Source organism: Triturus cristatus, chromosome 4_2 (assembly GCF_964204655.1).
Source record: "Triturus cristatus chromosome 4_2, aTriCri1.1, whole genome shotgun sequence".
Taxonomy (NCBI): Eukaryota; Metazoa; Chordata; class Amphibia; order Caudata; family Salamandridae; genus Triturus; species Triturus cristatus.
In genome coordinates, this window is record NC_140586.1 from 11,551,930 (window position 1) to 11,566,308 (window position 14,379).

Below are 14,379 nucleotides of genomic sequence, written 5' to 3' on the forward strand. Positions count from 1 at the left end.
ATGAATGATTTATAATATACGCCTTTCTCATTCACATGAAACGTTAAGCTTCATTCTTCCTCCCAGTCTAATAGGGCGGAAGAGGAATAGTCCATGATCATAAACCCTTGTTGTGAAAATTGTTATTGCAATATTATATATTTAGAAATATTATCTTTGAAGATAATATCCTAACCATAATGTGCTCAGGAAATGTGAGGAAAAAGTAATGTATTCTCATTTTATGAAATTCATTTTTAATTCACTTCTAATACAGGGTGCTACTGGTTTCCCTGGTGCTGCTGGCAGAGTTGGACCACCGGGCCCTAATGTAAGTTACTCACTGCTTTTCCTGACTAAGATGATTTTGGTAATGACCTTTTCTGAATTATGAAACCAATCTGTGTGCATCATCAATAATAAAAAAAAATTCATAACGTGGGTATCAACTCAAATCATGCAGACTTGGATAGAAGAACAGAGTGACCCTGAAATTGTCAGTGTCATCACTCACCACTTACTCCTTAGACATTGCTAGTGCGATGACTGGGAAAAGAGGAGTGACTGCTGAAGAAGAATGTTTATACTGAGACGAGGATAAAATGTAGCAATTCTCTTAAACCTTAACATGCATGCTGCAGACAATGTAGTTGTTTTCTGGTATTATTTGAGAAGATTATTGAAAATCTGCTTTAGCGTGGAAAACTTTTTTTTTTTTATAAAGTGCGAACTAGACCCGAAGATATCAGAGAGCTTAACTGAGCACCAGTTGCATTACAAACGGACTCATTCATTTGTATTAGGCACAGGGAGATTAAGTGATTTACCCAGAATCCCAGGATATTGAGCGTCTCTGCCGAGACCGGAACCCAGTTCCCCAGCTCCGAGGTCGACCGCTCTAGCCGCTAGACCACATTCTGTACCCCTATTATTTGATATCTCTCTGAACATGAAGGAAAATAAAATGAACCACAGTAGCTCGAGGTGTCAATAAATAAAAGGGGTGACACAAAGAAATAGGTCTCATGATGGGCAGGTACATATGCAACCCTCACCATATTTTATTGTCAAAACTGCACATTACCCAAAATGGATAATAAGGTCTGTCCCCCAAGCAGAGGCCAACATATGCATGTGTATTCCACCTAGCACTTGTTTTGTGAATTCTGGCACAAGATGATGAAGTAATGTTTGTCTGTTTGATGACTTGAGAAACTGATTTGCAGAGTGAAATGAACAGATCTATTACCTGTTTTTGGAATTATATTGTGAGGTATATTGAGAATTTTGGTGATTTTCTTTCAGGGTAACCCAGGGGCCCCTGGACCACCTGGTTCTTCTGGTAAAGATGGTCCCAAGGGTGCTCGTGGTGATGGTGGTCCTCCTGGCCGTGCTGGTGACCCTGGTCTCCAAGGACCTTCTGGCCCTCCTGGTGAGAAGGGTGAACCTGGTGAAGATGGTCCTAATGTGAGTAGTAATGTGGATGCTATCATTTTCTAATACCACTACATTTGAAGATCATTAATGCTTGAACCTGTTTGTGCCTCCACTGTGTGGGCGATAAAGTTTAATGTTTATAGGATCTATGGGTTAGTCTAACAATCATCTCCTTATAAGGTCAATATAATTACTTAGATGAAGAAGAAAGTCTCTATAGATAAAATATAAGCCCATTGAAATATGTTGAAAAATGCAGATTTATTTTAATTGGTTGCTAAAACATACATTCATTACATTTCTGGTGAATATGCCTAAAACTCAGGTTAATACAAATATTGACCTGACAGTCCATCATTAATCACTGAACTGGTTGATAGTATGTTTTAGAAAGGCTTCTAATTTCAGTGACAAGAAATCAACTAGCGAGTGACAGGCCATCAATGACCGAGCACTAACAACATTGATGGTCCACTGACAGTGATCTCTGACAACTGTGGCAGGCGACCTGTCAGTGATCTATGATGATATAGACAAGTAACCAGTGAATGACCAACTTTATAAGTACACCCTTCAAGTATTCTCTAAGGTTAAGGTTAGAAAATGATCTGTGATCTGATTGGCAGGCGATGAAAAGGTAACCAAATCTGAATCTATGACCTTATTGGTAGGTCACTGCAGAGCATATTTTGTGTCTCATGAACTGTAGTAGTAAAACATGGTGCCTAGATTTCACAAGGGGCCAGATACTATGGACAATTCCCCAACATCTGTCCTCAATGCTCTTCTGATGTTCTGCTGTCCTGGCGAACTAAGAATGTGGAAAGCTGCACTCATACTATTAGTTCACTGGATGTCACAGCAGCATGTACGCACTCTAATTTTGCATCAGATTTCACCAGAGACAGAAGACCTGTCTTCTTTTTTAAAGAATATTTTCATTTGTTCAGCTTTAAATGCTGTTCGTTGGTTAAACATAAATTAGATATCTCGAATTTTACTAATGATCAGAGATCAGATACTCTTTTCTCAATGGAAACCTGGTGCATCCATAGCTTTGCTCCAGATGTAGCTCAGGCTCTTCCGGAAAGGTATTGCATTTTCAGGCCAGATCGCTTGGATAAAAGGGGACGTGGTATTGCAATTACTATTAAATCAGACTTTACGTACACAGCAGGTGACCTTCTGATCTCTGATTGGGAAGGTGTCATTTTCTCTTTTAAACTTTTGCACAGATGCTTCTATACTGGTATGCCGTCCAGATTTTCTCAAGCTCCTTTGGAAGCCATTGCACCTTTTACCTCAAATTCCCTGACTTTAACATCCTTGAGATTCTTAATCTTCGTTTTTACAATGGCTTCAGCTCAGTGTCCAATCTAACCAACGACCTAGAATTTATGCTGCTCCCAGACCTGTTCAATGCTCCCTCCCATCATGCAGGGTATATGTTAGATCCTGAATTTTACAACCTTACTACTCTAGTAGTTCACTCATATTTTCCTCTTGTGTGGACAGATCATTATTAGATCCCCATGTCTATACTATTAGATCATTCAACCCTACTCTATTGAGTGCGAAAAGAAATTGGTCAAAAGTCGATCCTTCTGCTTTTGGTGACTTTTTAAGTGCATCTAAACCAACCTTAAAGTCAACCATAGACAATGTGGATAAAGCAGTTTAAATGATGGATCTTTTCCACTCTAGCCAAACCCTCTGACCACTTATTCTAAACCCAATGTTAAACTGCTTGAACCCTGGTTCAATAGTCAGTTTTTGTCCCTTAAAAAAGGCTGGAAGCTGCATGAACTTGGCTGGCATAAAGACAATTATCTCACCACCAGAGCAAAATAAATGGCTGTCATTAAACGTTATCACAAGCCCTTTAGAAAAGCCTGCTATGCTTTCTATGCTGCTAAAATTGAGGGTGCTTCCAACTCCATCAAGGAATTATTTTTCATTGAAAATCTTTGTCAGATTCCATGGCAAGGATACCATGACCCCAACTTCTGTGGGGAGATGTTATGAATTTGCAGGATGTTTTGCCAAAAAGATCTTCGATAGTTACACAACTTTTCCTGTGGATGCTAAGGTTCTAGCGTCTGAGCCTCCTGAGTCCCCTGGACTCCGCCTTGCTCTTTTACTCTTGACAGATTGGAAGATTTTTATGGTTGTATTAAGTTTTTTTAAATCATGTTCAATGCTGGACCCTGCACCGCGGCATGACTTAGAAGGGTGCCTTCTCATTATTTACTCTACATTGGTGGATTTATTTAATCTCTCAAAGAGCCTTTTTAAATTCCTCTAATCATGTGAACACCCATATTTTCCTCCTCCCTCTTTTGGTTAAAAACCTGGAACAACATATTAATCACCAACAATTCAGATGAACTCAGATGAACCCACGACCAAAGTGGCTCTGTGACACTCATTTTGCTTGATTTGAGTATCGCTTTCGATATGGCATCTCACAATGTTCTCTTTGGAAGACAAATGGATTGTGAAATTCGTAATAAAGCTTTAAAGTGGTTTGTGGCCTTATAAGAGCTTTGCTCCTTTCAAGTGTCTATAAAGCCCTTCTCATCTACGACCCAGCCAGTCTCTATTGGTCTCCATGGATCCTTGTTAAGTCCAACCCTTTTAAACATATATGTCTGGCCTTTGACTGACATTGTGAAAGCATTTGGCATCCTCCTGGAGTGGTATGCAGACACTACTCAGCTTATGATTGCATTTATACCTTAAATAGATAGCTATCCTTTGCAACTGAGGAACTGTGTATTGGCTTTGCCATATTGGATGGGCCTCAACTGCCTGAAATTTAACAGAAGAAAGACCAAGGTAATGGTGAACCTGCCCAATCTTTGGTGTTCCAAATAGTAGCTCAGTGCTTTGGGACCACTTCCAGTCCCCAAACTAGTAGTGACAAATGTGGGTGTATGGTTAGATTACAACTTTAGAACATCAGATAATTACTGGGCCGTCATGAGGTTTTGGTCTTTTAGGATTGTTCAAGAACATTCTATGGGCTCTTCCTCCTTCCACTCAAGGTCCAGGCGGTTGGCAATGTTCCATATCTGGGCATCACTAAGACATTGTTAAGGTGACTTCAAACTATTCAAAAAGTGGCAGCTCAGGTTCTTGTGCACATCACCAAGCAACAATCTGTCTCATTTCATTTATCAGATATACACTGGTTATTGGTGGGCGAGCATAATAAATTCAAGGTTTTGTTCTTGGCATATCATGCTTTTGCCAATTCTAGTCCTCTTTATCTCAGACATCTAATTGAGCCATACCTTTCACCTAAGATTTGAAGATCACCCAATCTCAGGCTAGTTCATGTCCCTAAGATTAAATAAACTAGTTGTTGAGGATGATCTTCCAGGTTTCTGGTGCCTATACGATGGAACCCTACCACTCCATCAGCACTTGAGCTTGAGTGAAGAGATTTTTCAGAACCATCTAAAGGCTTGGCTTTTCGAACTCTGTCAGTTCTGCTCGCTGCTTTTTGTAGTAGCCGGACTCCTTTGAGCGCTGGAAAGTATCTTGGAGCAGCTATGTGCTCTATAAATCCTACATACACATATAGCACACACAAGGGAGCTAGGGCTCACTGCTTGTAGTTTGTTATTTCTGTCCACCATGTGCAAAGAAAAGAAATGCAATTATACCAGTAATAAAACATGTTTTACTTTAACCTGTCTTGCCTGCTATTTTAGGGCCCTGATGGTCCTCCAGGTCCTCAGGGATTGGCTGGTCAGCGTGGTATTGTTGGTTTGCCTGGACAGCGTGGTGAGAGAGGATTCCCTGGTCTCCCAGGGCCTTCTGTAAGTACTTGTATTTATTCAGATCACACTTTTAAAATGAATAAATCTTAAGCTTTGTATATGAAGACAAATGGTAAAAACGTGTCATTCACTGCATTGAAGAAAATACCGAAAGTTGTATGTATATATTCACATAAGCCAGTGTGATACTGCTACAACAATTAATGATGGAACATAGGCAAGAGCTGATTTGAAAAGTTTCCCTTTTCTTTTATCATATAATCATTCTAATTTCGTATTTTATGTTATGATGTTAATGTTAGTGATGGGTTATATCACTTTCTAGCACTCTGTCTACCGTAACCCGAAATAAAATAAAAAAAGAGAAAACTGCCACTTATACTTTCAAGTCTGCTTTTGCTGTGCCACTATCACGATGTTAATACAACAGTCACGCACATGTATTGTTAATGCTGATATTAAATGCAGAAAAGAAATGGGCATTTAGAAGCAGATTAAACTTGTGTTTTGTTTCACCTTCACTATCTTTATAACAATTTGGTATCTTACATGACTCATATGCTAACCAATGATCAAGTTTACTGCTAATATTACATTGAGTATAGAATCCAGAGAGATGAAGTAATTGTTGTCGCTCATCACTGATTGACATTGCATTATGAGCCTTTTGCCGTGTATTTCAGATCGGTTCTGGCCTCAATCAATTATAGTTCCCTCGCCATGGCTCACATCCACTGTGCGTTTCATCTATATGTCTCTTAGTACAACCTCCTACTCCAAATCACAAAATCTATTTGGCACATCCCAAATTTATATGTCAAAATCCGCTTCATTAGGATTGTCTGTTGTTTATAAAGGGTCAAAATACTCCACATAAAGGGGTACATAACCGAAGGTTGAAATAACCCATCTCAAAAATGGTTTAATGTCTGGTGATTGCAAGTGGGGAGGTGGAAGCATCAGAGAAGTCAGGCCTGGAATGTACAGAACAGAAGCACAAACATTATTTTGTGTTACGGACATACCCCAACCGATTTCTAAAAACCCTGAAGTACAAATAAAGCTAGAAAGTAATATTAGTAAATTGATGTGAAATTCTTTCGATAATATCTGAAAATAACACTTAACAGGAAAAATTTATAGAACTCAAATCTGAAACATCGAGTGGAGTAAATGTATAGAATACCTTTCCTTCAGAAACAGCTGTGACAAAAAAAGGAAATAATTTAAAACTTAAAAGCTTGGGTCCAGATTTATTATTCTTTCACACAGCTCAATGCGGCAAGTCACCATGAGCCAGTGGCGGTTCGTGCACGTAAGCGCAATGGGGCGGGGGGGTGAAAGTGACATACAAAGGGATAAGGAATATATAATAAATAAATAATGAAAACCACTTACTTTGCGCTTGCCGCATCGCTGTCTCGGCGTTGCGGCGAGTGCAAGCTAAGTGGTTTCAATTATTAATTTGTTTTATACTCCTTATCCCATCGACACGATTTCCTGCAATGACCAACACTGTTAGCTGCCTAGTGCCAACACAGGCACCCTGGTGTCATGATGCACAGGTACCTGCGTTGTAGGCAGGATTATTTTTTTGCAGGAAGGGACACCTTCCTGCTCCAAAACAATCCCCTGAGGCATTATTCTCTTTCAGTGTTTGGTGCAGAATAAGTAGAAAGAGAAAAAATAAAGATATTTCTCCTTGTTATGGCTCACCTGGGGAGGCGTAGCATTTTAACACATTCCCAGGTTTAACACTAATTGGAAATTTGGGAATGCGCCAAAATCAATGGGTGGATGCTTGAAAACACCCACTTTTCACCCATAGAACGCTTCTCTGCCGCAGAGTAACGCAAGGAAGCGATTTGCAATACCTTGCGTTACTGTATATTTATAATGCCTTATATTTTTTTATTTTATTTTACAGATTTTATATAGCGCAAACTTGACCCTAATCGGGTATCAGAGCGCTTTACATAGCACCAGTTGCATTACATGAGGACACATTCATTTTTGTTAGGCATGGGGAGATTAAGTGATTTGCCCAGAATCACAGGATGTTCAGCGTCATTGCCGAGACTCGAACCCAGTTCCCCAGATTCGAGGTCGACCGCCCTAGCCCTTAGGCCATATATATTTATCATGGATTTGCGTGGCATGATAAATCTCACTAAGGTTTTGAGTCACCCTTGTACCCCCTTGCGTGGCACAAGGGTGACACAAAACCTTAATAATTCTGACCCTTGGTAAATACTGGGGCCATGAGTGGTCCAAGAGTCTGTAAGTTATAAGAAGGCAGTGAAATAGCATAAATGACCACTTCAGGTGGTGTTTTAAGGCTATTGAATTGTATTCTCTATGTATACTTTATAGCTGATCAAATATGTTTATTATCTTGAATGATGGGATTCTCTATTTCTTTGCAGGGAGAGCCTGGCAAACAAGGGTCCACTGGATCTGCTGGTGACCGTGGCCCCCCTGGTCCTGTTGGCCCACCTGGTCTGACTGGCCCTTCTGGAGAACCTGGACGTGAAGTAAGGGACCTAAGAGGTCATTTGTACCTTCTGGTAATGTGGCAAACAGGATGAATGTTTGGTAACAGTTTTACAGGCACCTTATAACTGGAGAAATCAAGGAAGGTATGACTGAAATATCGCACACCTCCCAGTGTTGTCCACAGATGTTTCCAGTGTGTTCCTCCCAATTAATTGACATCTTTGAAGTATGTTGGTTTAGGCTGACATTAAGGATATTGCCTCCACAACCGTTACTGTTGTATTTTCTGGGATGTCTTTAATCGAAGGACTAATCTCTTAGTTGAAATATATGCTAGCACCTGTCTTCAAAATACATTCCTACTCTTAGGACTTCATGCACATATTCTCTAGTGTTGTCTGTATCGTCAGCAAGGTTTGTGTGTTTGGTTTTGTTTTGGAATGCTGAGTGACGTCCGTAATCAGCCACAAAAATTACCTTGTTGCATGTTCTTAGACGCAGACAGCTCTTTGATGTCTCCATATAAAAAATACTCAACCACACCATGTGCCACAACTATTGGCAACAGCTGACATGCTTACTCCATACCTAGAAAGCAAAACCATTAAATTATATTGAAGTAATGATGTTTAACGCTGAATGCTCTTGATTGCTGAACAGCGAATGAATGAATGAACATTCAAGCTAAATGTTTCCATACGGTAGCAAAGACAATTTATGCAAAATTTCAATCAACCCTTTGCTGGATGGTATAAATCACAATTCTCCAATCTTTTATTTTCTAGGGCAACCCTGGCTCCGATGGTCCTCCTGGTAGAGATGGGGCTCTTGGCGTTAAGGTGAGATATTTGTTCAGCCTGCAGATTTTGTAATACATGTAATTAAAAGATTAGGCTATATTGATCTAAATTGTTATTCATTTGTTCTTCAGAATAAATAAAGTGCCAGACAGCAGGATTGTGCCGCTGGAACTATATTTTATGTTCACATCCAAAAATGATGCTAATTTTAAAACAAGTAGCTATTAGAAGGCTTTTCAAGAGGTGAAAAGTGCTAGTTATAAACATATACATTCAAGTGGCATGAGAGGGGAATCATTCTTAAATGCTCTTTCATTTTTAATCAGTCTCTAAAACAACAATAAAAGCATAATTAATTCGACGTCCAAAAGAATTTGTGATCACAAACCCTGTGATAGATAACAGAGTTTGCGACCACAAAGTACTTTTTGGGAGATGCACAAAGCCCTTTTTGTGAGTCCAAAAATGGCTTTCTGATTTGCAAAGGCAGTTCTTCGACTCAGTCCAAATTGTAGTTAGGAAAGTGCATTGAAGAGACTTCCCTCCTTGAGTGCCATAGCAAAAGTGGGGTGGGGGGAACCGCACTGGGTGGCACGAGTTTTGGGGGTGGCGGCCTCTGCCCCCCACTCTTACCTTCGGCCATCACACTAGCACCCCTCCCACTCTTACATGTGGCAAACACAGAGACCTAGCTACCTCACAGCCCTCCTAACTGTGATTGTCACTGACATCTATTAATGTTTTTTATCACACTTTTGGTTGTAAACCATTGATCGGATACTGACTTATGAGTTATTGTGGTATTTGGTTAACAAAGGGGAAGCTGTTCATGTGGAACAACATCCCCTTGGGAATCCTGTTGAAAGGCATCAGAGGGAGTTGACAGTGGTCTACTACATGTTTCCTGCATCCTCCCGTCAATGTCCTCCCAAATAGCAACTTTTTTTTACATATAGGCGATTTTTAATTAAAAAAGTTTTCCGCTTGGAAATTTGAATGCAAGTCACAGGGGTGTCGCAAATAACAATCTGCTTAATTAATATTTATTAGACAGGTTTTTGTGACACTTGTGATATGGGCATTGTTGCGATGCAAACTATTAGCAAATAGGTCACTTTGCAAAATCACTAGCAGGTCTCAAAAAGTTACAGTGCAATTTGCATTCACTATTTTCGACCTGTAAATATGTCCTTTAGGCCAATTATTTGGCATTTTGATGTACAAAGATACTAAATCATAACTGAACCTAATCACATTTAATTTTCGAAGACCGAAATGTTGCATGCACTTGTCGAAAGATAGACAACATACCTACATTCATATACTCAGAGCATATGTTTTTGTGGACTAGTGCAGTGACCCATAAAAGAAGGGAGGACTTTGAACATGTTTGTAAAAAATGTACAGATCATTATTTCTGGATCTGCAGCTACCATTCCATGTAAATACACAACTCAAAATCCATTAATTTTATTACAGGGTGACCGTGGTGAAACTGGACCTGTTGGCGCTCCTGGAGCTCCTGGTGCCCCCGGATCACCTGGTCCCGTTGGTCCAACTGGCAAGCAGGGAGACAGAGGTGAAGCTGTAAGTACCTTTTTAGTGAAATAGGAAATGAACCCCCCACCCTTCTTTCTTTACAGGCTTGTGTAATTTAACAATATCATAAATATAGGCGAAAGAGTGAATTGTAGTCTATGTACAAATGCATCAATCTCTGTGAACCTCATGTGACATATTCAGGGTATTGGCATTGAAGTGACCAGGGTTAGTATTATTAAAAGTGCCCTGGGGGTGCAACAGGGATGCGCGCCCAGGTCTTTAACCCCTGGAGCAGTTTGGTATAACAAAAGGGGCTGAAGAAGCTTGTGAGGGGCCTTCTCTATTGTAGATTGTGTCTGCACACATTTAGCACTGTCACAATCTCAAAGGCGTGAGCCCAAATTTCTATGGGATAGGACACAATGAAAATGACTAAACACGTTCCCTCTGCACAGACCAGGACACAGAGGCAAATGAGCTGTCAGCAGGCCCATCGATTGTGTGCCACAGTCAGTGTGCCACAAGTGTGCCTTGTGGAAGAAGAGCAAGGGTCCTACAGGCCCTTCAGACAGCCCCTTGCAGGTGGGTTCAGTCACTCTTTGCACCCAAGTGGAAGGGGGTCTCTGCTCCCCTTTTCAAATGCAGGCTTGTTACTACCTCCACGGTGATGCCCTCCTCTGCTGGACAGGCACAAGTTTGCATCTGCACTGGGATTAGCGCATTCATTGTAATAGGGTGCACTGAACTGGTCTGCGCCCATATCATCCAGTTAAAGATGTGCTATGGCACGACCACAGCAAGATGCACTCTATGTGATATGGGCCCAGGGATAATTTTCAGGGGACTGTCTATCACCACCCTTCACTAAAGTTTGTAAAATGTCATGTTTTACTTCTGCTCTGTGCCTTTAAAATGTACTCGTAAAGGCAAGTCCCTGGGAAGGGTGTTACAAAGTCTAAAGTTGAGATTGCACTCACCTTGAAACTAAGGCTTTAGAAGTCCTGGCTTCCTCAAGGGACGAACTTGCTTAAAGCAACACAATACTGAAGAAATAGGAAGACAGGAATGGTGTATCTCTTCCATTTCTTAGACCAGGTATACACAACAATTTGAGAAGCACCTTAAGGTCCTCTATCTTTAGCACAGTAAACAGGCGCATAAGAGAAGGTAGCTAGGTTCCCAGGAAGGTATCCTGCACTGCTCATTTTTTCTTCCATATTGTGCATCCTACTGAGAGGTCACTTAAGAAGCCTTTGATCAGTGTAATTCCATCACCCGGTTAGTGGATATTTCCTGGTCAGGTACTGGAAAAAGTAATTGAGAAAAGGCAAGAATAATACTATCAATCTTTTTATGTTACGAGATTAACCCTAGTTTGCAATTTCATAAATAACACAGAATCTCAAAAATATTTTCCATTATTTAAGTTGTGAAAATAAATCAATTTATGCAGTACTGCAGTAAAGCAGAGGACGTTTGAAGAATAAAGAAGAATTTTTTTTGTGTCTGGATAATCAAACTATTTATCTATCACAACTTTAAAGATAGGCATTAGCTATTATGGTTTTCATTTTTTAACAGAACAGGAGACATTATTTTGGTGAGAAATGTATTACCTTATGAACTCACACAATGAGTAGGTTATTATTAATTGCAATAGTTTATTCTGCTTCCTAAATATGATGAACACAGGTTTCTGTCCCTTTCCCTTAGGGTCCCCAAGGTCCATTGGGTCCATCTGGCCCTGCTGGTGCTCGTGGGATGCCTGTAAGTAACATCTCCTTTCTATATCTAGGTGTAATATATTCTTTATCTTATGTGTTACCTATAGATATTGGTGCAGAACATAAACAGAATAGCACCAATGTGCATTATTCTAAAATGCAACATCTAATTGTTGAATGAATTACTTGTGTGGCAATTTTTGTATAGTATACTTTATTAAAGCAGTATAATGTATGAAAGCAAGGTTGGTACTTTGACTAGATTAACAAGAATGTGGAATCGGTAGAGGTTTGCGAGAAAAGCAATATACATATGCATTTTTAAGAAAATATTATCCAGATCAGAGTATCTGTTTTTGTTTACCAATAGCTTACTTACGTGTACCTGTAAGATGGAGATAGAAAGCATTAAAAAAATAGCAATGTGATGTGTTACCCATTTTCATTTATTTATTCATATATTGTTCTAGGGTCCACAAGGGCCTCGTGGTGACAAGGGTGAAGCTGGTGAGGCTGGTGAGAGAGGACAAAAAGGTCACAGAGGTTTCACAGGTCTTCAGGGTCTGCCTGGTCCTCCTGTAAGTATTAGTATAAAAGATCATCTGATGTTTCATGAAAACATATTGCATGCAGCACGTTACTGATATGTCGGCAACATCATCTCTCTAAAAGGAGATACTAAAATATAAATGAGTACCTAAAATAGCAATACGTGACATTGGTGAAGTTGTCTCTCATTGACTGCATTAAAGTGTTTTTACTGTCCCTCAACTTTTCTAATTGCTCAAAGTTGGCAAAGTTTTAAAAGCAAATAGCGGGTGACAAATTGGTTAAAAAATAGGTTTTGCTGGAGAAAAATGTTGAGAAAATGATGGGATAAATCTCCTATCTGGAGATTTTTTGGGAAGATATATTTTTCAGTTAAGCTGTGTGAAAAATTACAAACTTTAAAAAGTCATGAAATTGTAAATGCTGTTAACTGTGCAAAACCTACACAGCTACAAATTAATTTTACACATCCTCTATCTTAACTTGGCTTCATTGCTCATAATTAATGTAGCCCTCAGCACAAATTGAGGATTAGGAGTTCTATAAATTCAGAACAGATAATTGAAATACCCGCAGACTTCCCATGGTCTGAAATCACATTTAAGTACATTCTTGGTAGATCTGACAACATTTGTAAGAAGTGAGATTTGAGAAAGATATGTTTGTCTTTAACATGTCAGTGCTATGATGATCTGTTCCCATGGTCCAGTTTGGGCTTTCAGATTGGTAGACTGCATTTTCAAAAATGAAAGTGCTGAGTGAGCACCAGTGGAAAATAGAGGGTGTACTAGGACCTTATTTCATTTTCTTCCCATTAATTTTGGACCTTGCAGGACATGTCACCACAGCAGTAGTTTTACACTGCTACCAATTACAATCATGAATTTTCTGAAGGAACAATCTCATTTTGACGTGAAACACATTCTTGATTCACTCTTGGAGCAATAATTTCCTCTATGGCTAAGAGTTTAACAATAGTGTTACATAATTCTGAGTAAGTTATACAATTGCAGCAGCTCCAGCAACTAGGACACTCAAAAAGGTATTAAAAACAATTAAGATGAACGAAAACATTGAATACTATTGAGTATAGTTTTTTTGTGCTGCTAAGGTATAGAGATTCATTATCTGTCTCCCATTAAAGAGGTATTTTAAATTAAATTTGTTATATGAAATATTTGATACAGGTACACGAGATTTTCATAGAATTAGGAGCTAACAGTTTGATCTTGAATGTGGGGCAAGCTTATAATTCCTAAACTATGATGTGCCCCACAACAAGTAAACAAAAGTATATCTGAACTCAACCAGAAAGTAATTGTTACTTATGTAGTTCAGCATTCCAGTTCATCTTCATCTGTACCATATAGCATGATAGCATTCTCATTCTAATGCCCCAAAAACCTTTGATAAACATCATATTCCTAAATTGCCGATTAGCTGTTGCATTGTCTCATAAAATGTCTTTTAGTGCTTTTGTGGAATTGATAAGTTTAAATAATTGAAAAAGGTTCTGAGATGTCCATCCATTTGGATAGCCACTGGCTAGCTAAATTGCAGTAGATATGTCCTGCTTCCTGGTTATAAAAAGAGAATGTCATGGTAACAGTTATATAAATCAATGAGGGGTGCTACTGTATCACTAAATAATAATGCTGCAATGTCACAGAAAGTGTGTACAAATGAACTAGTCTATGGTAAAACATGCATGATGCTTTGACTATCTTCCTTCGATAGGGCACAGCTGGTGATCAAGGTGCAACTGGTCCCTCCGGCCCTGCTGGTCCCAGAGTAAGTGTTAACCATGTATCTTTAACAGAAAATATCTTGACTCATGGTAAATACTACATAACTTCATTTAACCAGGAGTAGATGATACAATGCAGATTGAGAATGGTTAAAAACCTGTTTCTTTCAATACAGAAAGTGTTTGTCTCAATGTTTGGTTGTTTTTTGCTTAGCGTAATATGGAATGAATCCTTGTTTAGCTTGTTAGCATTTAAGATACAAACATGACTCATATTTTGACAGTATAGAATTTGCTCCTACTTTGTAAGACCATCC

At 39.3% G+C, this 14,379-nt stretch overlaps 1 protein-coding gene across 2 annotated transcripts in view; it reads left to right on the top strand.

The window, feature by feature from the left end:
- The window catches only part of COL2A1 (collagen type II alpha 1 chain), a 112,951-nt gene that overhangs the window by 85,502 nt on the left and 13,070 nt on the right, over window positions 1-14,379 (top strand). For both annotated transcript variants that reach the window (XM_085600236.1, XM_085600237.1), the window contains 9 exons: window positions 257-310; window positions 1,285-1,446; window positions 5,136-5,243; window positions 7,631-7,738; window positions 8,486-8,539; window positions 9,980-10,087; window positions 11,756-11,809; window positions 12,237-12,344; window positions 14,053-14,106. In XM_085600236.1, the coding sequence (XP_085456362.1) occupies window positions 257-310; window positions 1,285-1,446; window positions 5,136-5,243; window positions 7,631-7,738; window positions 8,486-8,539; window positions 9,980-10,087; window positions 11,756-11,809; window positions 12,237-12,344; window positions 14,053-14,106 (810 nt within the window). The remainder of the gene's footprint in view (window positions 1-256; window positions 311-1,284; window positions 1,447-5,135; window positions 5,244-7,630; window positions 7,739-8,485; window positions 8,540-9,979; window positions 10,088-11,755; window positions 11,810-12,236; window positions 12,345-14,052; window positions 14,107-14,379) is intronic.